General features: G+C 40.8%; 2 protein-coding genes across 2 annotated transcripts in view; both read left to right on the top strand.

The window, feature by feature from the left end:
• PSMD14 (proteasome 26S subunit, non-ATPase 14) overlaps window positions 1-5,802 on the top strand; it is a 101,673-nt gene extending 95,871 nt beyond the window's left edge. Inside the window, 2 exon segments of the mRNA XM_027866046.1 lie at window positions 2,824-2,886; window positions 5,678-5,802. Coding sequence (XP_027721847.1) covers window positions 2,824-2,886; window positions 5,678-5,776 — 162 coding nt within the window. The 3' untranslated portion in view covers window positions 5,777-5,802.
• Window positions 5,803-11,581: 5,779 nt separating this feature from the next.
• On the top strand, window positions 11,582-19,795 carry TBR1 (T-box, brain 1). The gene is made up of 6 exons (XM_027865684.1): window positions 11,582-12,273; window positions 12,908-13,062; window positions 13,423-13,544; window positions 14,222-14,380; window positions 15,489-15,550; window positions 18,946-19,795. The coding sequence occupies exons 1-6, from the start codon at window positions 11,582-11,584 to the stop codon at window positions 19,793-19,795; spliced, it is 2,040 nt and encodes a 679-aa protein (XP_027721485.1).
• The last annotated feature ends 1,645 nt before the right edge of the window (window positions 19,796-21,440 follow it).

Raw genomic sequence — 21,440 nt, 5'->3', positions numbered from 1 at the left:
ACTAATTCCACAGCCCTTCCTTTTATCATTCTTGTAGAATTCTTGGCACCGTGTTCTCGATGTTATACTTCTGAGGTGTCAAGTGCATTGTGGTATATAATAAAGAAAGAAGAGACTTTGAATTAGAACATTCATATTTGAGTTGTGGTTCAGATATGTTTCTATTTGCTTGACACTTAGAAGCATCCTTATAAGCCAACCTGAGGAAATGAGAAGTAATTGCTTCATTGTCAGTAATGGGAAATTGGGAAGAAGTGACTGGAGAGGTGATGATGTTAGGGTTGTTTTTGACATGTCACATATTAGTTGTTAATGAGATGTAGGAGATGTAACCCCATACATAGTAGTGGTTGGAGTTATATGTTTAAATGGCAGCTTGTAGGGGGAAGAGCAGAAAAAAGTGCCCAGGACTGAGCCTTGTGGGATGTTTTATAGTTAATGGGTACAGGGAAAGAAGAATGGGAAGAGTGGGGAGAGAGACATTAAGAATAACACATTATTTCAGAGGAAACTGAGCTTATGGAATATCACAGGGAAACCAGATGGTTAGTTGTTTTGAAGAGGTGAAATAAAGTGAGAACTAAAAAGAACACAATGGATTTGACCTGGAGGAGATTCCACAAGAGTAGTTTTACTAAAATGATAAGAATTGAAGCCACAGGTGCCTAAAGAAGAAAAAGAAAAAAGGTGGAATGATATTAGAGGTTTAGGGGTTGAGTGAAAGCTTTTTAAGACAGGGGAGACTTTTAGGGGGATTATGATCATGCATCAGACCTTGTTCCAAGAATTTTCAAGAACTGTGCAGACAGTGCACGATGGGATAGCCATCTGGGGGTCTTTGTTGATAAACTGTTATAAACGTTTCTAGTGTGAATAGCCACAAACATTTTCAGTGCTTTTTGTTGGTTGAGTAAACCGATGAACATGAATGCAAAAGCAAAATTTGACGCCAAATCATAGAAGTTGCCATAAACACAGAAGTTCCCTAGTGAGGACACTGCCTGTGCCTGAATTTCATTTAATTCTACTGCTACCATTTCTGAATTTTTCTGGTGACTGGCCAGACTAGGAATATGAGCAAAGACAAAATGGTCTGGTCTTAAGCTATACAAATAGAGGTAATGCAAGTAGATGAAAGAAATGTTTAGGGCTTTTGGTGGGTAAGTTTGGCCTCCCTTACTACTGAACGGAATATACTTACCCTTTTGCCATGAAGGTTTGCAACCTTGGTATATGCCTAAATGTACAGCTGCTCCTCAATTCCCAGATGGCAGCTATGGCTGGGAGTACTTTTTGCCATCTGCATTTAACAAGGAGTTTGTGAGCATTTCTTTCTCTCTCCAGGGGGATTATTGGAAATGGGGGGGGGGAAGTAATTTATAAGGTAGCTACAGAGTATAAACAGTTTTAGTCACTTTATGAGCTAGGGCTTGTTCACCTGCACCTACTTAGATTACCTGGAAATATGTATAGTGCTAAGAAATAATTTCTTAATAGCTATTTTGTTAATGGATTAGTGGATTGAGCCAAATTCCACAATTATTGTCTTCTTCAAATATTATACTAAGCACTGTTATTGGCATTTTCATTATTGAATGAACATAGAGTACAACGTGTTAGATACTGTCCTTCAGATGAGATTTGAAGCCTGGCTTCACATTCATGGAGGAAAGTATATAATGTCATTGGGTTTTTTTTAAAAGTAAATTTGTATGTCAGAGTCTTAGCCATTTAATTACTCTTAGTATAACCAATATATACATGTAAGCCAAACCCAGCTGAGATTCACAACATTATTAATATGACTTAACAAGGAAATCCGCATAACACCTAGGGTACATGGAGAAGGGAGTTTCCAGTTAAAAATCAAATTTATACTATCTGGAAATAATAGGAATGACATCCAACCTTGAAAATGAACATACTTACTACCCTAGGGATTCCCAATTGGGGAAGTGTTATTAATTGCTATTTTTTCTTTGCTCATTTTTTATGAGTCATAATGTTTTTTTTTTAATGTGTGTTGTTAAAGAAATATAATCTAATAATTAGTAGATACAATCCTTAATCTATCATCCTTTCTTTTGGGGATGATTCTGCTGGGGCAAATTCTCTAGGTAGCTTATCCATTTATAAATTTATGCACTTGCCATCCTTGCTCATTTTCAAGTTCTCTGTTTATAAAACCATTAAGAATGTGTGAAATGTGGCCAAACTTCTCAATTTATGGAAAACATTTGAAGATGGATTGAACTTCCTAAATGTGAGGAAATTTGGCACTAAGACGATCAATTTGAAATACACAATAGGTACCTTGCATTTGTGTATCTGTACCATGTTCCTTTTGTCTCCATTTCTGTGGTCACCAGTATTGTGAAGGATTTCCCTTTCCTTTCCAAGTTATTGCTTTGTTCCCATTTGTTTTCAGTTCTATGAATGAATCACAGAGCTGGAAGGAACAGCCCATTAAAGTTCATCTAATACACTGGTAGAATACAACCAATACTTCCTTCAAATGCCATTGAGTGTCACCCATATTATAGGCTATCTAATCTTTAAAAATAGATCATTAGCAGTTTCTTGACTCTCAAAGCATTTGATTTTTAATGGTGACAATATGATTTTGCATACTTTTTAATATGTCTCTTAAGTCTTCAAATTGATAGTAACGAAGTTGCGAAGATTAACAAAAGCGTATCACTAAAATGCAGTTCTTTGAATCCTATGAATGAAGGTTATTATTGTTTATTTGATGATTTTTTTTTTATGCTGTGCAAAAAGTAAACAAAAGTAAAAATGCTGACCTTGACCTTTCATTTACAGGCGGTAGAAGAAGAAGATAAGATGACACCTGAACAGCTGGCAATAAAGAACGTTGGCAAGCAGGTGAGATGGACCACGTTATACGGTAGCAGGCTTTGTGAACTGTCCAACCGTATTTTGGGGTCTGTACCGGGAACTTTCTTTGCCTCTTTCTGTCCACTGCTTTATTTTTCTTTGACCTACATTCATGACCTTTCCAACTTTTGTTTCCTATCATTCCTCTGTTTATTCTGCTTCAAACAAGTGTAAGTGCTCTTCTCCCTGACCCCAGTCCAGCCAACAGTCACTGTACTTCCTGTTAAATTCCTCCTGAGCCTTTAAATCCCAACTTGAATCTCTTCTCTGAAGATCTTCCTGATTCCCTTAATTGGTAAGGACCTTCTGCCTTGGCCATCAAATATAACTTTTTTTTTCTAAGTCTTTAACACTTATCATATCTTATTGTAGTTTTCTCCTTACTAGATTTTAAGCTCCCTATGGGCAGAGATTGTGTCCTATGTAAACTTCTCCCCCAAGCCTCTACACACAATAGGTACTTGATAAATGTTTTTTGGATTGAGGAAACAGGAAGTTCATTTTCAGGGGTATTTGATGCTATTTCTGTATTTCTTATCTTTTAAAAAGTTAAATACCAAATGATTCACTTACCTTTAAGATAGTGGTTTTGTTTAAATTAGTTAATAAAAGAATAAATTTTTAAAGTATTAAAAGAAATTTTGGCTCTAAACTAATAATCCAAGTTGCTTTTTAAACATCTGTTGATCATTCAGTTACCATTTGTGTGGTAACTGAAATAAAATCACATACATACCGATTTAAATGGTTACTTATGCTCTGTTACCCCAAAACAGGGGTGGGGGGAGACAGGATTGAGATACTTAAGAATATGTCATTGTTTTTCAGAAGTAGATAGTCTTGGGTTTTACCTAAGGGAAATAGACATTTTATTACCCATCATTGGGGCAAGGGAAAAATAACAATCTCACCTATTAGGAGACTTTCCAGATTAATGAGACTGTTTTTTAAAGAACATTGATTACTTTTTTTTTTCCATTCCATGGAACATGGTTATCATATTGCTGATGTTGGCAGAATCCCGCTATTTCAGATGCAAGACACTAAGCTGTCTTTGCTTTCAGCCATCCTACCATATGCTGTGATCCCATCACATCTCACAAGCTATGTAGGTTTGGGCCAGGACCATTCTTGGATGGGAAATCTCTAAGAAATACCCAGCTGCCACAAGAATGTAGTGTAGATGACTGGGGAGAGGATGTTACCAGTTTAGAGCCAGTTATCCTAGTAAAACACTAAGGGCAAAGTTCACCTTTAAATGTAATAAATGAAGATCCTCTTATGCCCTAGATATTCTTTTATCCTTAAAAAAAATAGTGGGAAACATAATCAAATAAGCTTTTCTTATGCCTCCTGTTTTCTGTATATGTTGGTTATATGTCGTATTGTGTTTTGCTACATATATGGTATGTAATTCTGTTTTTAAGTTTCTGGTATACCTCAAATATATTTACTAGTTTTTGTGGGGTTAGGAATTCTTATCTGTGGCTTGTAGATAATTTTCCATAGTACTTAGCAATTATTTTTGCTATAGGATATAAAGTACTTTTAGTATTTGAGGGCATTTTTCTCTTTCTATTGTTTTCACTGATAAATACTTTGTAACTTCTTTTTACTTGATCTATTAATATTGGGTTTTCTTTTCCATTTAGTGGGAAAAGGAAGTAGCTAATTAAAATAAGTGAAATGAGAAAAATTGGCACTTTTTATGCTCATAAGGATCATCCAAAAGATCTTAGTATTTCAGTTTTGGCCTCTTCTCCATGAGGCAAAAAAGAAAAGAAAAGAAAAACCTAAAACCCAAACTTCTATTCTGTTTCTTTTGCAAGTCTGTCTTTCTGCATCACTTTTTATGCTTTAATTCTCTCCAGAGATATTGAACAATATACTGTATTGTGGTTTATCTGTTTGAAATTGCTGGCTGCATTTTGTGAGAATTAAGTGGTATGAATGACCTCAGGATCTTGAACAAACAGCTTTTGAAGGCATAGCCAAGTGATTATTCCACCTGTATAAAGTTGAGAGTCTTGGGTATTACTGTAACACCTATTAGCATTGTTTTAATTAAAGATTTCTTTATTGTATCCATTACACACCATCTCTTTCAGAGCTTTTTATATTCAGTTGCAAACTGCATTTGAACAGAAACATAATGGTTTTTGCTTTAATTCTCTTAGCCTTTATAAAAATGCCAAAAAAAGAAAAATTCTCCCATCCTAGTTTAATCATTTTTTTTCTAGCGGCAAAATTTAGCCAAATGGCCTTATCAAGACTTCTTATGTATGAAATTGCTAAAATTAGTATTTAGATTCTCTCAACTTCAAGCTGTAAATTTTAATACAAAAATCTCTTTTCCGCATCAGTCAAAACAAAGCATATTGAACAAGGTTTATTAAAATGATGCTGGATTTTTAGGCATATATCTTTTGTATATTATTCTTAAAAGATTTGCTCATTTACATGTGTGTAACAGAGAAGTCCTTTTTTTCCAAATGAACAAAGAGTATATAGAATTCGTTATTGTACATTTCAAAACCAAATTCTGGAAGAATGTAATTAACAGTGATGATATAAACTAATCTGCTGTCTTGGAAATGGAATTAAACACAATAAATAGTATGACTTGAAGTTATGAGTTGTAGAAAATTATATGTGTAACACAGTTTATCTCAATTTTTCCATTTGCATTATTACCAATTACTGAAATGTAAATGTACCAAAATAATTCTACTTTTCTCTCCTGCTAATATCCTTTTTTTTCCTTTTATTTTGCTTTTAGGACCCAAAGCGTCATTTGGAAGAACACGTGGATGTTCTTATGACCTCAAATATTGTCCAGTGTTTAGCAGCTATGTTGGATACTGTTGTATTCAAATAAAAAACAGCAGAAAACCATTAGTGATACTTTCAGTGTATATTCGTCTATTGTTTCTAACGCTCACAATCAGTTGACTGCCGAAGGTGTATTTGGTTAAATGGAAGACATCTGGCATCATTTGCAGTCCAAGAGCAGCACTGTAACACCTTTGGGTCTCTGTTGTGCAATTACTTCTGTTTCTTTAGGTCAGGATCTTTGCAGATTCCAAAGTAGTACAAGAATACATCAAAGTGGACAAATTTTATTGAGTTACCATTTAATATTTGAAGAAATCAGTAGTACATATATATTTTGATTGTTGCTACATAATAAAAATACATTTACAATCTATCTAGTCTCCTGAGGTCTTTTTGGCACTGAATGGAATTGACAGTATTACATTTGACAACACTCTAGGAAGCTCATACAGATGAGATGTGTTTTCCTTTACATTCTGAAGCTCTTATAACACATAAAACATCAGTGTGATAACAAAACTTCACAAATGAAAAATGGTTGCCATTAGTTTGCAGCTCTCACATGTAACCCAGAAAAAGAATGTACATTAACATTTTGTTCAAGACATTCAAGAACAGGTGAAATTCCATGCTGAAGATTTTTTTTTCATGTCGCATATATTATGCTTTCAAGATTTAGATGAAATAAATGTTATGAAGGGGGGGAGAATTGGGTTTTCAGGTTGTTTGTTTTTTTTTTTTAAGCATTAAGGACTTAAAATGACAGTTTTGAGCCCAGGGAGACTGTATGGTTGGTGTTGAAGACACAAAGACAAAAGACATCTAATTGACCCCTATAAATTCTTTAAGATTCTTGGGTTAGGCACTTGCAGTTGAAATCATACTGTCTTCCAAGCGTTAAACAATAATGTTACCAAAATACTGCCTTTCCTTTAAAATCAGCTTCCAGCTTGAAATGGTAATGATTGTCGTTAAGCAATTTGTTCCTCATTGTGTACCTAGCACTTCTTTTGGTGAGTTGCTTAATCAATTAGAGCCACAGTTTTTTTCATCTGTCAAATGAAATAATAACACTTGTACTATCTACCCAAAAGCAGTCTGAGTGTATGGAAGACTGGCTTTGGAGTCAGGAAGACCTGTATTCAAATCCTACCTCTTGTACATACTAGCTGTGACATTCAGGCAAGTCATTTAACCTCTAACTATCCAATCTATCTCTAAAGCTATTAATTAGTCTACTTGGCTAAACAGATTGGTGGAGAGAATTTCCAGATGGGGAGTTCCTTACATGGAAAAAATTTCAGGCCTGGACCAAACAAAAAACTTACTTTGCCATAGGGTTGTGACAAATTAAATCACAGAGCATTATGTATATAGAAACTCATAAAGAGCTTGGCAAAGGTGGTTCTTAAATAGTTTATTATATAATGTCTAGGCAAATATTGAACTCTCCCTTCCCAAAAAGTTATTGGTAAAGCTACCAAGCTCCTATGATCCTAGTAAGCCTGACAAGACAGTTTCTTGGATGAGCATGTTTTCTAAAGTTTCAGGAAAGTTTTAGTTATTTTTGAAGTTTAAATTTAAGTAGAGAAGTTTTGTGAATGAAACTGTAGACTAAAATTAGGGATTTAAGCTTTTCTGTGGGCCTTTAGGTAGCCAGGTATATATAACCCAGAATTTAAGTGAAAACCAACTCAATTTCCAATATGTCTAAATGACATTTTTTTTAAAGTCTCTTACATACTTTTGCTTTTGCCTTGGCTTACTCGGATTTCCCAAAGATAATAAAAGATAGGACTGTTGATTTTTGGTGTATGGAATGGACTGGTTGGAATGCCATCACAAAAGCTACCTCCTGTTGGAAAGCATGTTGAAATGGATAGAGTGTCAACATGGTTTAGGTACTAAAGGGGTGGATATGTTCATACTGAGTGCCTGAATTGAGATGAGAACTTAATGTAGCACTGAATGTGGAATCAGGAGACACCTTAGTTCCCATCCTACCTCGTGTAATTTGGGCGAGGGCCTTAACCTTTGAACCTCATGTCTTCATCTGTAAAATCAGGATAATACCTGTAGGGCCTATTTCACAGGATCCAGTGAGATTACATTATTATGTAAAGCACTTTGTAAACCATAAAAGTGTTACTTTAAATGTCAGCTATTATGGGAATGTAACAGGGAGCAGGTATATAACACTCAGATTCACAGTATCAGGAAAAAAAGTGGCTGTTTTGCTTTACGTAACTAGCATAAACCTGAATGTAAAGAATATTGTAGTATGTGTATTTTGAAACACTTCTTTTTTTCTCAGATAAAGGTATGGTAGCTTAAGAGATGACCCAGTGAGGTGTTTTGTTTTTTTTAATTTGTTTTGCTTTTTTCTTAATGGATTCAAATTGGGAGTACAAATAGCTTTAAACTGAATCCCTTTTTAAAAATTGTTAACTCTCAATTTAATCCTTAAGTCTTAAGGACTTGGACTTAAATTCTTAAGTCCAAGAAGTTTGAAAAGCCTTTCCCCATCCTCCTGCCTTTTATAGTTCCCTATTTCTTTTAAACACCCAGCACTTCTCTGCTGACCCTCATCTCCAATCCTGACTCCCCAGGCAAACTGTTCCCAAACACAGACCTTGCTAATCACATTAAAATCAAAACTCTGGTTTTCCTAGTTTACAGCTTTGAATTTAGGTTACCTAAACTCTAGTTCAAAGCACTTTCCCTCCTGAAGCAGCTGCTAAATAAATAAAAGGCCTGACAAATGTCTATTGCAGTAATGCACAGAAGATCCATCTAACAGAATAAACTACATTGTATACAGCTTACCTAAAGGAAAACACTACCTCCAGTGTCCTGATTTTTCTTATAGTATATAGTTCTTGGATAAATCTTTATTTTGTAAACCATGTTCAGAGAATCACATTTGGTGCTGGTAACTACAAAGCAGAGAATGAGCAAGTTTCTCTTTGTATCCATTTAATTAAGACAGTTTCAGGAGTGCCTAGTGTTCCTTCCCCAGCCTCACACCTCACCCGGATTTTTCCTTCAGCCTTCAAAATCAAATCCCAGCACCAACCTCTGGAGAGTGTTCAAAACGGAGTATAGGGGAAGGGCATTTTTGTATTTAGAATCAGAAGAAACCTTAGGTACCTAGTCTAGTCCTCTACAGATAAAGAGGCCTAGATTTGTCCTAGGTAAAGGAGTACTGAGATAGTAATCCAGGCCGCCTGACTTCCAAATCCAATATTCTTTCTACCTGTAGACTTCAGCTTTAGTACTCCGTGGCTTTCTCTCCCTGCCTTGCCCACCTCCCACCATGTGTTTTCTTTTCCAAACGAGGCAGCCAAGGGAGTCGTGAATATAACAGGTCTATGGACTAGAGACCCAACCATCCTGTCGCTGGAGTTAAATCCCAAAGATCTCAGAATATTAGGGTACTGGCATGAAATAAGCCAGATCAAATGTTTCACTTTTACTTCTTGGAGGGGGAAGCTTTGCTGCATTTTTCCCCGTTCTAGAAAATTCTCTGTCCCTGTGACTGGGTGGCCTTGGAATGCATGAGCAGACCTCGAATATGTTCGCCTCTCCCCACTCCCCCTCCTTGGCTCGCAGTCCAAGGCCCCAGTTGGTAGCTTTTGCAGTCTGTGACTCTCCCCACTACCTATTTAACCCGGGGCACAAAGTATTGTGGGTTGACCACTTTGCACAACCACTTTATTTAGATTTTAACCATTGTGCCCAGAGCTCATAATGTTAAGGAGCCTGGTTGACCCCTCTCCTTATATCACTACCATTCCAATGCTACAACTCTGGTCTCCTAGTTATGGCTGATCCTGGCTACAAGGAGGTGTTGCTCCTGCAAAGCTGAGCTCGTCCTGTCTGCAGAACAGGAGTTCAGGGAAGACAGTTTGGCTGAGCTATCGTCTCCCTCCCCGAAACACTGGCAGGCAAGAAGCGAGTACCCCATCCCATCCCACCGCCAGGAGCCCTTCCAGGCGCTGTTTCGTTACCCATCCCCGGCCTAGCTTCCCTCCCTCTGCCCAGGTGGGTGACTCCTCCTCGCAGGCTGAGTGCAGGGGGGAAGCCCGCTCTATCTCAGCCACGGCACAGCAGTTGCTGCGGGCTGAAGAACAATGAGGCGGAGTGAAGAGAGGAAAAAGGGTGGGAGGTGCGCGCACGTCAGTTCGAGCGCACATCGCGCTGGCTCCCAGGGCACTGGCGCACCTGCTGGTGGACAGAGCTGAGCGTCCACCCGAGGGAGAGTTCACAGACCTGTCTGGGCTGAAACCTCGATGTTCAGGTTGCGGCTCCTCCTCTCCCGTTTCACCCACCACACACAGTCAGGCGAAGAAAACGGCAGGAGGGCGGGGCTGAGGGTGCACCCTGCAGTGGGGAAGCAGGTTTGATCAAATTCTGTCCTCCTATGCCCGCTTCCCCCGAGCCAGGGAGCGCTGGGCGTCTATCTTTTATCTAGCTATGACAGTCATTTGGGGATAATCTTATTCCCTCTACACAACGAGGTGGCATCAGGCCTGGTTCTAATTATTAGTCAAAAACCCCTTTAAATTAGGGGTTTCTTCCCCCCCTTTTAAAAATTAGACATGGGTTAATTTTCTCTCTAAATCCAAGTCCCTCCCCCTCCCCATTTAGTAGTGATCGTAGTTTTGACACTACTTCCATTTTGTGTCTACCAAGACCACTGCTTCTGACAATTGTACTTACAAAGGGAACCATCCCCTTTTCCCAGCGTTGCTTCTGATCCAGTGGTCACGCCAGGGGACCTCCAATGTCAAGAAATGCAGAAGCCTGAACATAGCATCAGTTAGATGCTCCTCATATAATCTGCATTCAAGCACAGAGATAAAATATTTATTTACTAAGGAACCCGTAAACATCACTGCAAATACATTAAGACATTTCAGCTCAACAGCTTATTATTATTTCAAAACCTAAAAATGAGATCATATATTGTCACTGTATCTGTACTCAACCCAGAAACGAAACCTTCCCGAAGTGGGTGGGTTGGGTACTGTGGTTGCCCACTCCGTCCCCTCCCACACCACACTCACTCTCCCCACCACGACCGTTCCGAGCAGCGGCTAATTCTTGAAAAGAAGGTGGGGGGAGAGATAGAGTGAAGGGGGAGGCATAAGATACACATGAGGGCTAACTCAGGTATTGTGTACTTTTGTATTAGCTGGAAAAGACAAATTCTGGAACTTTTACAGGGTTAGTTGAGGCCACCGGCTCGTGGTTTGTATACTTTGCACTTTGAAAATGGTTACATTCAACTGAATATTTGGCTCATTCAAAACTGAAAAGTCTCCCAACATCGAATCCCCTCCCCCGTCCCTCCACCCAAAAGAAGGGAGGGGGCTGAAAAATGTTTAGTAAATGGCAAGTCTTTTGAATTTTCCTAACGCAGTGGTCACAAAGCTTAAAGGTGACACAACAATGATCACGTAGAACCAACACACACTTTCCCCCCCATTGCCCACAATAAAATCATTTCCTTTAAATTGCCATGATCATCGCGACCAGGAGCCAGGTGATTATCCTAATTAATGTCTATCTAATTAAATTACTGTCAGCAGTTAACCAATGGCAGAAGCCGTTTCATCGGCTGCACCGGCAGCAAGATCAAAAGTGAGCCTTTTCTGATTGCTGCATAGTGTCAATTGGCCAATCTCTTCTCCCAGGGAAAAAAAAAAAGTAAATCAAACCTTTGAGAAGCATTTGCTGGTTGAAGTGCTTTCCGTCTAGTGAGGGGGTCTGTGGATTTCTAGTTTATGATAAATAGCACTTTAAAAACCAGGGAAGGGAGGGCGATTGCTCTGGTTCTAGAGCTATGCAGCTGGAGCACTGTCTTTCTCCTTCTATCATGCTCTCCAAGAAATTTCTCAATGTGAGCAGCAGTTACCCACATTCAGGCGGATCTGAGCTTGTCTTGCATGATCATCCCATTATCTCGACCACTGACAACCTGGAGAGAAGTTCACCTTTGAAAAAAATTACCAGGGGGATGACGAATCAGTCAGATACAGACAATTTTCCTGACTCCAAGGACTCACCAGGGGACGTCCAGAGAAGTAAACTCTCTCCTGTCTTGGACGGGGTCTCTGAGCTTCGTCATAGTTTCGATGGATCTGCTGCAGATCGCTATCTCCTCTCTCAGTCCAGCCAGCCCCAGTCCGCTGCCACTGCTCCCAGTACCATGTTCCCTTACCCCAGCCAGCATGGACCCGCGCACCCTGCCTTCTCTATCGGCAGCCCCAGTCGCTACATGGCACACCACCCCGTGATCACCAATGGAGCTTACAACAGCCTCCTGTCCAATTCTTCGCCACAGGGCTATCCAGCGGCAGGTTATCCTTACCCTCAACAGTATGGGCACTCTTACCAAGGAGCGCCTTTCTATCAGTTCTCCTCTACTCAACCGGGACTGGTACCCGGCAAAGCTCAGGTCTACTTGTGCAACAGACCACTCTGGCTGAAATTTCATCGACATCAAACAGAAATGATCATCACCAAACAGGGAAGGTAAAAGCTACATTCGTTGCTGCTGCTACTGTTACTGTTGCTGCTCCTGCTCTTAGAACAGCTGCCTGCTGGGCAAGCGGACAGTCCGCAGGATGGTGGCGTCTGAGGCAACGAGGGTGGGGGGGGGAATCGGAATTGGAGGGGTATGCACCCCGATTTTCCTAGCTTTCAAAAAAGATAGTGGAGGGATCTATGTGTATGTGGTGGTGACAACCCCGAGGGCAAAGGTGAGATTTAGAACAAAGATCTGAGATACCAGGGTAGAAGATGAGAAAGGGCCGCTTGCGCACTGGCACTTGGAGAAGGATGAATTCTTCTACTGAGCCGGTATGGTTCCTTCCTTGCCTGTCTCCTCCGAGGAGAGAGGAAAGGTCTGCGGCTCATGCCACTCCAAGCTCCCTGACTCCCCCTACACTCACTCCCCAGGTCCCTTACGATTTTTTTTTTTTCCCTCTTTCGAATGGTCCTTTCTTTAACTCGGCAAGCTATGCTACCATAGCAAGTTTTGCCTTAGCTTCTGGGGCATTGTTTGTTTTTTTGTTTTTTTTTGTTTTGCATAAAATCTTTAACATTAATGGTTCTTTCTTCCGTTATCTTCTTCTTCCTCTTCCCTCCCTCCTTTTAATTTAAATAGGCGCATGTTTCCTTTTTTAAGTTTCAACATTTCTGGTCTGGATCCCACGGCTCATTACAATATTTTTGTGGATGTAATTTTGGCGGACCCCAATCACTGGAGATTTCAAGGAGGGAAATGGGTTCCTTGCGGCAAAGCGGACACCAATGTACAAGGCAAGTTCTTCCAATTAACACTTTTTTCTGACACATATTTAGGTGAGAATGATTAATTAAAGCCTTTGTGGACTGGCTCGAGCGACTTTAAAAACGATTGGCCAATTTTTTTTTTTTTTTTAAGAAAAAGAGACGAGGAAAGGGGGGGGAAGAGAAAGGAAAGAGGGGGAGTAGATTATGCAAAAGCTATTTTAATCATTTACAGCTAATAAAAAGAAAAAAGTGCCTCCTGAAAACTCCCATCTAATATGATTTACTGACTCAAGGTGTGCGTGTGCTTGTGTATGCATGTGTGTTCTTGAACACGGTGGCAGGGAGTGGGGGTGTGCATGTGTAAGCAATGTGTGTTTGTTTCTCTAGGAAACCGGGTCTATATGCATCCCGATTCCCCCAATACAGGGGCTCATTGGATGCGCCAAGAAATCTCTTTTGGGAAATTAAAACTTACAAACAACAAAGGAGCTTCAAACAACAATGGCCAGGTTAGTGAAACACACATACACACACACACAGGGAGAGAGAGAGGGAGAGAGAGAGAGAAAGAGAGAGAGCTCCCTTGCACATTCCAATCCCTGCTCTCCCCTAAGCTCTTAAAATCAACTACCAGAAAGAAAAACAAATAGTACTACCTAATTCACAACTAAATTATCTCTTCCCTCCCCCTACCTCCGCCTAGAATCGGAACACTTTTTCCCCTTATGTGGAAAGATAAGGATTTGGTGTTTTTCTCTTTTAAAATTTCATTTCAATCCCCCAAAATGAAATGAACAAAGAAACATGGATAAATCCTTCCTTCTTACCCTACATCCTCCCAGCTTCCTAAGTACAAATATCCAATTGATTGATTTCTGAAAGGAGAACCGGATTTTTCCAGGTTGGGTTTGAGGTTTGACCCTCTTTCGGGGGGAAAAGGAGATGGCCTGAGGAGTGGATTGTTCTGGTCACATTTTCCTCAGGGTGATCTAGTCGGATCTCTTCTGACAGCTGTAAGATCGCGAGGTCTTATCCCTAGTTAGCAGACTAGCGAGGAGAGGCAAGTCCTGCAAAATATATAATATGCTTCATACGGCAAACACGCGCGCACACGCACACACTCGCATAACAGGCACAATGTTTTAACCTGCCGCTGGGTCTCTCCTCTTTTCTCTCCGCTCGACAGATGGTGGTTTTACAGTCTTTGCACAAGTACCAGCCCCGCTTGCATGTGGTGGAAGTGAACGAAGATGGTACTGAGGATACCAACCAGCCAGGGAGGGTCCAGACTTTCACCTTCCCAGAGACACAGTTCATAGCGGTCACCGCCTACCAAAACACAGATGTAACTGAGCTTGTACATTCTACTTGAGGCAGACATCACCCCCGGTTCTGGCAGCAGCAGCAGCAACAGCAGTCGCAGTCACTGCATTTAGCTATAGCAGGAGAGGCCGGATGTGCGCCCTCCAAAAATTTGCAGGCAGGAGGAGAAGACGATTGTTTATTGCCTCTGACTTCGGGGGCCGGTTTTGGTACTTAGGTGGCATCCAGGATTTCTGGCGGCCTTAATTCGGGGAGTTAGAATTTGGTCTGTAAACAAGAACAGAAAAAAAAAAAAACCTGTTCCCTCAATTTCTCTCTCTTTGCAAAACAAGCAGATTTCTCCCCTGCGTTTTCATTCTTGGCAAGCGCCATCGTTATTACAGAAAATCAAAACGCCTTTGAAACGGTTTCCTAGGTGGGCAGGACTGATGGCTAAATCGAACAACAATCAGCACCCTGGGAGACTTAGGAAACATTCACACACACACACATACATACATACACAGAGGCATGTGAAAACTATAATAAGACATATTATGGGGAGGGGGGGGATCAACGCCACTGGTTCAATACAGCATTTTTAAAATCAAGTTTTTAAAAGCTAGAAATAGCTGCTGTTGTCTGGGATGGGGGTGATGGTGCTTTTTAGATATACTAAAACTTCCATTTTATTAGGAGGTACTTACATTTAAGTAAAACTTAGATTAAATGTGTAAAATGAATTTTCTCTGATCCTGCAGCTGCTATACCTAACCCATCCCACAGCCTTTTAAAATGACCCCAAAAGGTTTCAAATATTCAACATCTGGTCATAAATTCATTCTCTCTGGAAATAATTTTGTCTGAGAAATATATTGTTTAAACACATATTTGATATATATGTATATATATATATTTAAAATTCTATAAACGTTGAGCAGGAACGAATTAAAAAACATGCATTTAATTTGGGCCTTCGTTTAATTGTATTTATTACTAATTTAAACTTTCCCATTACCCTCCTCACCCCAAGTGTTTAAGGGAAGACGTGCATCTAATGAAATTATTCTTGTAATAATTGACTGACTATACATTCTCACAAGTACAATTTCTCTGACTTGGCAAATAAATATTGATCTTTTTCTCTTCAGATTACGCAACTGAAAATAGATCACAATCCCTTCGCAAAGGGCTTTCGGGATAACTATGACACGTAAGTAAATTTATTTCTCTGTTATTTCACTTTTCGGGGTCACTATTAAGTGGAACGCTTATCAGTTTATAAAACTGTAGAATTGCCAAATAAAAAGCTTTCAGGAGCTGAAGTGTATGAGGACGAGATTGTGGTGGTTCTTTTTTCTTTCCCTATTTTTGTTTGTCCTCCCCATCTTTGCAGAGGTTTTCTTAAATTGGTTATATTTTGGTACGGTCCAGGTGTTTTGAGTTTCCATCTTTAGCTTTTATCTGAATTGAGAAGTTGTTCAGTTGGTGCTGGGACTTTGGCTTGGGTGGCAGAAGATAGCTTTGCCTCTGGGTGCAGTCCTGTTGTGTATGTGGCTGCAGATGCTTAGCTCAGATTGTCTGTATCTGAAGCCTGTCCGGGATTCTGCCCGAAACTGCACGTTGCTTTGGCAGTTGTAAGAGTTTTATTGGTATATGTGACATATTATTTACCCACTCACGTTTCCTGTAATAGCATTTCCTGTGCATTATTGTGGACTAAATAAAAATGTGTAGCAGCCTACAGCTAATGTAATGAAATGCTTGCTTTAGCAGTTTGCGTTTGGGGAAGGATGTGAAGCGGTATTTGGTGCGCATTTAAATGGCGTCAAAAGGAAATACTTTTCCCCTAAATTTTTACTTTCTGGTTGTGACTTAGAAACTTGTGTTTATTCCTTTCCCTTCTCTTTCCCCCTTTCATATTTTTCTCCCTTGTCTTAATTTTTCCTTCTTTGGGGGCAAAATTTCATTTTAAACTAAGTCCTTTCTGAGCTCATTCTGTATCAGAGCATTAGTGTAGGGGACCAGGCTTCGTGGCTCATGGTTTGGATGGCGGTGGATAATGAGTTCTAAATCTAGATTTCAAAGGAGTGTGGGGATTCCCCCTATTTTTTCCTTGACCATATAAGGGAAAGACACAAGTCTTAATTAGATGGCTTGCTCTCAGTGCCTGGGATACTGCCACGAAGTTGTAGCCGCCCTCTGCGTAGGATCAGATTATATTTGCAGGGAAAAACGAAACAGGGCTGCGGCTTCATTTCCAGCTTCGGGCAGATGCCACCATTCCTTAAACCCCTAAACCCAATCTGTACTTGAACTGCTTCTCCTGTAAGAAGCAGTTTAGGAAACTGTGGGCCTAGAGAAAGGTGACTGATAATGATACATATTGCTTCATCTTCTCCTTTAAAAAAAAGCCCACCAGAAGTATTATTCTTTTGTCATAAATATTATTCCAAAGTAAATGTACTTCCCATATTCTTGCCCCCACTTTCTAAAATAGGAGTCATGGGACAGTGTTTGCAAAGGGTTTTAGCCAAAATATAGAAGATAGGTAAATCCAGAATGTTGGTGACCAGGGATGTTAGAGGAGAGACTTTTAGAATCCTAGCTTTTTTAATTTTATTAGCATGTGTTGGAATGCATTTAGTGTTGCAAATGGGCCCAGGATTCCCAAGGGGTTCAGACCTAGTTAAACTGTCAGTGTATGGTTAAACTAACTTTTGGCAGCACTGTTTCTGTATCTCATTAAATAGAGAAGACAGGCATAGTTGCTTACTTTTGTTCCTTTCCAGGCCCCTTATTTCTAATTTTTGAAATACAACTACATTTCAAGACAGGGATTACAGATGTTGAGTATCCAAAGCAGAGGAGCCCTTTTATATCTCTTACTGCTCCCTCCTCTCCCCAACTCTTAATGGGCTAAATGTTGCAGAAATCTGTTTTAAAAGGAACTTGCTTGGAACCTCTTCATCTTTCTTTTCACCACTTTGATTTTTAAATCAGTTGATGTTTACTTTGAAAAGGTATTTTTTACAACTACACAATTTTTCCTCAGCAAAAAAGAAACATTGCTTTCTTTCCTTCTTCCTCCCTTGTACTCAAATTCTGAATATTCCCTTTAACTATTTATTGGTTTTTTTGTTTGTTTTTTAAGGCACAGCTCTGAAAAATCAAGTGTCAATTTTGGTGCTGTCTTTGAAGGATTCAGCAGTTATTTTGTGACCAATAAGATCCTCTCCCTCAAATGGGACTGAGATATGAAAAAACTGTTCTCCTTTAACTACCCCACCCCCAACTGCTTCAAAGATGGATTGATGAGCATTTTAGGTTCCTGCATTAGTCAACTGAAAGTGGAGGACTTTTTGTTGATCTGTAGGTGGATACATTCCTATTCATCTAACAGCCTTTTCCTCCCTCAAATAGTCTCTAATGAGGTTCTATTAGCCTAGAGGCCCAGGCTTATTCTCTAACGAAAGTTATTCATACCACTGTAGGCCAGCACAGTAGCTGCCAATGACCCAAGCCTACCAGTCAAAGACTTTTGGGATTGCCTGGGGTTAGTTGGATAGCAAAAGGTTTCAGCCTCTATTTTTTGACAGCCAGACTCAAGGCTCCTAACTGTGTAAGATGGAAGGCCAGGAAGAAGAAGAATGTGTGTGGGATGATGGGTGAGGGAAATATTTTTATTTGTAAAAACTTTAAATAATTTCCCTTGTATAGTTTCAGAATTCTCTATGTAAGTAATGATTCTTCTCTATTTGTTTTGGTGGGTGTGTAGGGTAAAGAGAAAGCAATAGAAGACTAAAGAGTGCTTTCAAGATTCTAGCAGTAATCTCATACTCTGGAGGTTGGCTGGAGCTTTTTCCTTCAATAATCCCTACTGGAGGCACACACATTTATATTTCTTATATTACTTATACAAGATAAAGAAGAGATGAGTGTGCATGCCTTTGAATTCTAAGAAGGTGTGGATGACTTTCTAAGGGACTTATTGAAAGTAACAGGAAAGGGTGGGAGGAGGGGGGGGAGAAATGAGAGCCTTTGTTTAAAATATCTTTCAAAACCTTAGGAAGTATCCCCAGAGTGTAGAAACCCCTTGAGCACACAGAGAAGGCCTATTAATCCCCAATCAGCCTGGCTATGTGAATATGCATAAATATGTTTTGACCAAACAAAGGGCGAGAGAAGACCTTCCATTAGCTTCCTTTGCCCTTGAACTGCATATTTTGGAAGGACTGTATTGCGTGACAAAGAGACTGGGAGAAGAGGGACAAGGTAGTATTAGTTTTGCACCCCTGCGCCTTCCTTATGCCAATGCTCACAGACCTTTTCCCTTCCTTTGGGGTCAGTGATTTCCTAGGATGAGGATGAAGGGATCTATGACCTCCCTTGGCCTTCTCACCTCCACTCCAAGTCTCCGAAGGACATAGCTTCTTGAAACTGGGGACGGCCACTGGAGGGATGTATACTTATGTGGGTGGGAGGGGAGGGGAGGGAGGAGGTTGGAGTTCCTTCTCTTTCACTGACCCTGGGGCCCTCTTCCTCCTCTTCTTCCATGGACACTGCGTGCCATTCCTCCCGTTTCTTTCTGTCTCTCCCTCCTGATAGGATCTACACGGGCTGCGATATGGACCGCCTGACCCCTTCGCCCAACGATTCTCCCCGCTCGCAGATAGTGCCGGGGGCCCGTTATGCAATGGCCGGCTCCTTCCTGCAGGACCAGTTCGTAAGCAACTACGCCAAGGCTCGCTTCCACCCGGGGGCCGGAGGCGGCCCAGGCCCAGGCACAGACCGAAGCGTGCCGCACACCAATGGGCTCCTGTCGCCCCAGCAGGCCGAAGACCCTGGGGCCCCGTCGCCCCAGCGCTGGTTCGTCACGCCAGCCAACAACCGGCTGGACTTCGCTGCCTCGGCCTACGACACGGCCACTGACTTTGCAGGCAACGCGGCCACCTTGCTCTCGTATGCAGCGGCGGGCGTCAAGGCTCTCCCGCTTCAGGCTGCAGGCTGCACGGGCCGGCCCCTGGGCTACTACGCAGACCCGTCGGGCTGGGGGGCCCGCAGCCCTCCGCAGTACTGCAGCAAGTCCAGCTCCATGCTGTCGTGTTGGCCTAACAGCGCAGCGGCGGCCGCTCGCATGGCCAGCAGCAACCCCTACCTAGGCGAAGAGGCGGAGAGCCTGGCTACGGAGCGCTCCCCTTTGCCCCCGGGCTCCGAGGACTCCAAGCCCAAAGACTTGTCCGACTCCAGCTGGATCGAAACCCCGTCGTCCATTAAGTCCATCGACTCCACTGATTCTGGGATTTACGAGCAGGCCAAGCGGAGGCGTATCTCGCCGTCTGACACTCCGGTGTCCGAGAGCTCTTCTCCCCTCAAGAGCGAAGTGTTGACCCAAAGGGACTGTGAGAAGAACTGCGCCAAGGACATAGGCTACTACGGCTTCTACTCTCACAGCTAGACTTGCCACCCGGCAGCACCGCCTAGGCCCCGCTACAGCCCCAAGACTCCCTTTCATCTCCCCCCAAGGCCAGACCCCGACCGACACAACTTTCTTCTTCCCTTTCCTCTTCCACTCACTCACAACCCCACCTTCCGCATCTCGTACATTTTCTTTGGGCCCTACCATTGCCGTCTTCAGTGAATAAATACAGGTCTCCAAATGTATTTTTAACCTCTTTTTTTTTTTTTCACAGCAACCTCTGCAGTTAGAGCACTGATCTTCAACTTTAGTTGTAAACTCTTTGCCCCTTTAAATATCCCTGCCTTTCCTCCCTTCCAAGAAGTTGTTCTTATCTAAGTCTCTATCCTGCCTTCTCTCTTCTCCCCTTCTTTGGCCCACTACTTTTTTTTTCTTCCCCTTTTACTTGTAATGAAATCCTTTACCTTTGGGAGATCTGGACAGTTCTTGGTTTTGCCAGAAAAAAGCCAAGCAAGTGCTATAGGAATGCAGCAGTTCCAATCCTTTCCACACCTTTCCCCACCCGTACCCTCATTAATAAGTAGGACGCCTGACTCTAGAACCTGGAGCCTATATAGCGCTTCCTTCCTTATCCATGAATGGATGGATGGATGGTAGGGATGTTAATAATTTTAGTGGAACAAAGCCTGTGAAATGTCTGTACATAGTGTTAATTTATTGTAACGAATGGCTAGTTTTTATTCTTATTGTGAAGGCACAAAACCAGTTCATGCTTAACTTTATTTATTTATCTATCTATCTATCTATCTATCATCTATCTATCTATTTATTTATTTTCCTTGAGAGATGGTTAACTATTCTAGAGGCTCTGGTAATGTAAAATGGCCAACAACTATGGCCGTGAGTAATGGGTTTCTCACTTCTCTGCAATCCCTTGCATGGAATAATTTACTCAGTGCCCTAAGTGCACGCAGCTAAGGAGTACCTACTCACCCTAACTCCCATAAAGAATGGGAATCTGTTTTATAGGAAAGTTAATTAAATGGCATGATGCCTCCAAAACGCAAAGTTAACTGAATTTGTAAGGTTTTTCTTTTCACTTCCTAAATCGAATAGCTCGACATCAGCAATATTATTTTGCCTTATTTGTTTTTCCCAAAGTGCCAAATCCATTACTGGTCTGTGCAGGTGCCAAATATGCTGACAAACTGTTTCCGAATTTCTCTTCAGTTATCTCCCTCTTTATATGCTGTAAATCTTTGTAATGAATACTCTAAAACGATATAGATGATTGAATTGTTGGTAACTATAGTGTAGTCCAGTGAAGATGAATCTTGTGAGTTGTATATTTTACTGCATTTTAGTTTTGAAAATGATTTTTCCCTCTAACCTAGAAAACAGCTGAAATCTGAGTTCCTTGGAAAAAACACTAGCATTGGTGCGAGTAAGACTGATTTTTTTTCCTCTTGTAAGTCTTGTTACATTTGATAAGGAACATTAATCCCCCTGGAAGTAGATTAGTAGGATTTCGAATGTTGTGTAGCAAACTTATACAACTTTTTTTTGGTATTTTAAATTATAACGTGAAATATGCATAATAATACACAATATTCAATCTAGATTCCAGTCCATGGGGGGGATTTTCCTAATAGCAATTCAGGGTCTAAACGTGTGTATATTTTTG

Source organism: Vombatus ursinus, unplaced genomic scaffold (genome assembly GCF_900497805.2).
Source record: "Vombatus ursinus unplaced genomic scaffold, bare-nosed wombat genome assembly UNPS02014779.1, whole genome shotgun sequence".
NCBI lineage: Eukaryota > Metazoa > Chordata > Mammalia > Diprotodontia > Vombatidae > Vombatus > Vombatus ursinus.
Note: the sequence above shows the minus strand (reverse complement) of the source record. Positions and strands in the feature narration are given on the sequence as shown.

Coding starts and splice junctions, on each gene's coding strand:
- TBR1 (XM_027865684.1), top strand. CDS start 11,582: ATGCAGCTGGAGCACTGTCTTTCTCCTTCTATCATGCTCTCCAAGAAA. Junction 12,274..12,907: donor ATCATCACCAAACAGGGAAG/GTAAAAGCTACA, acceptor TAATTTAAATAG/GCGCATGTTTCCTTTTTTAA. Junction 13,545..14,221: donor CTTCAAACAACAATGGCCAG/GTTAGTGAAACA, acceptor TCCGCTCGACAG/ATGGTGGTTTTACAGTCTTT.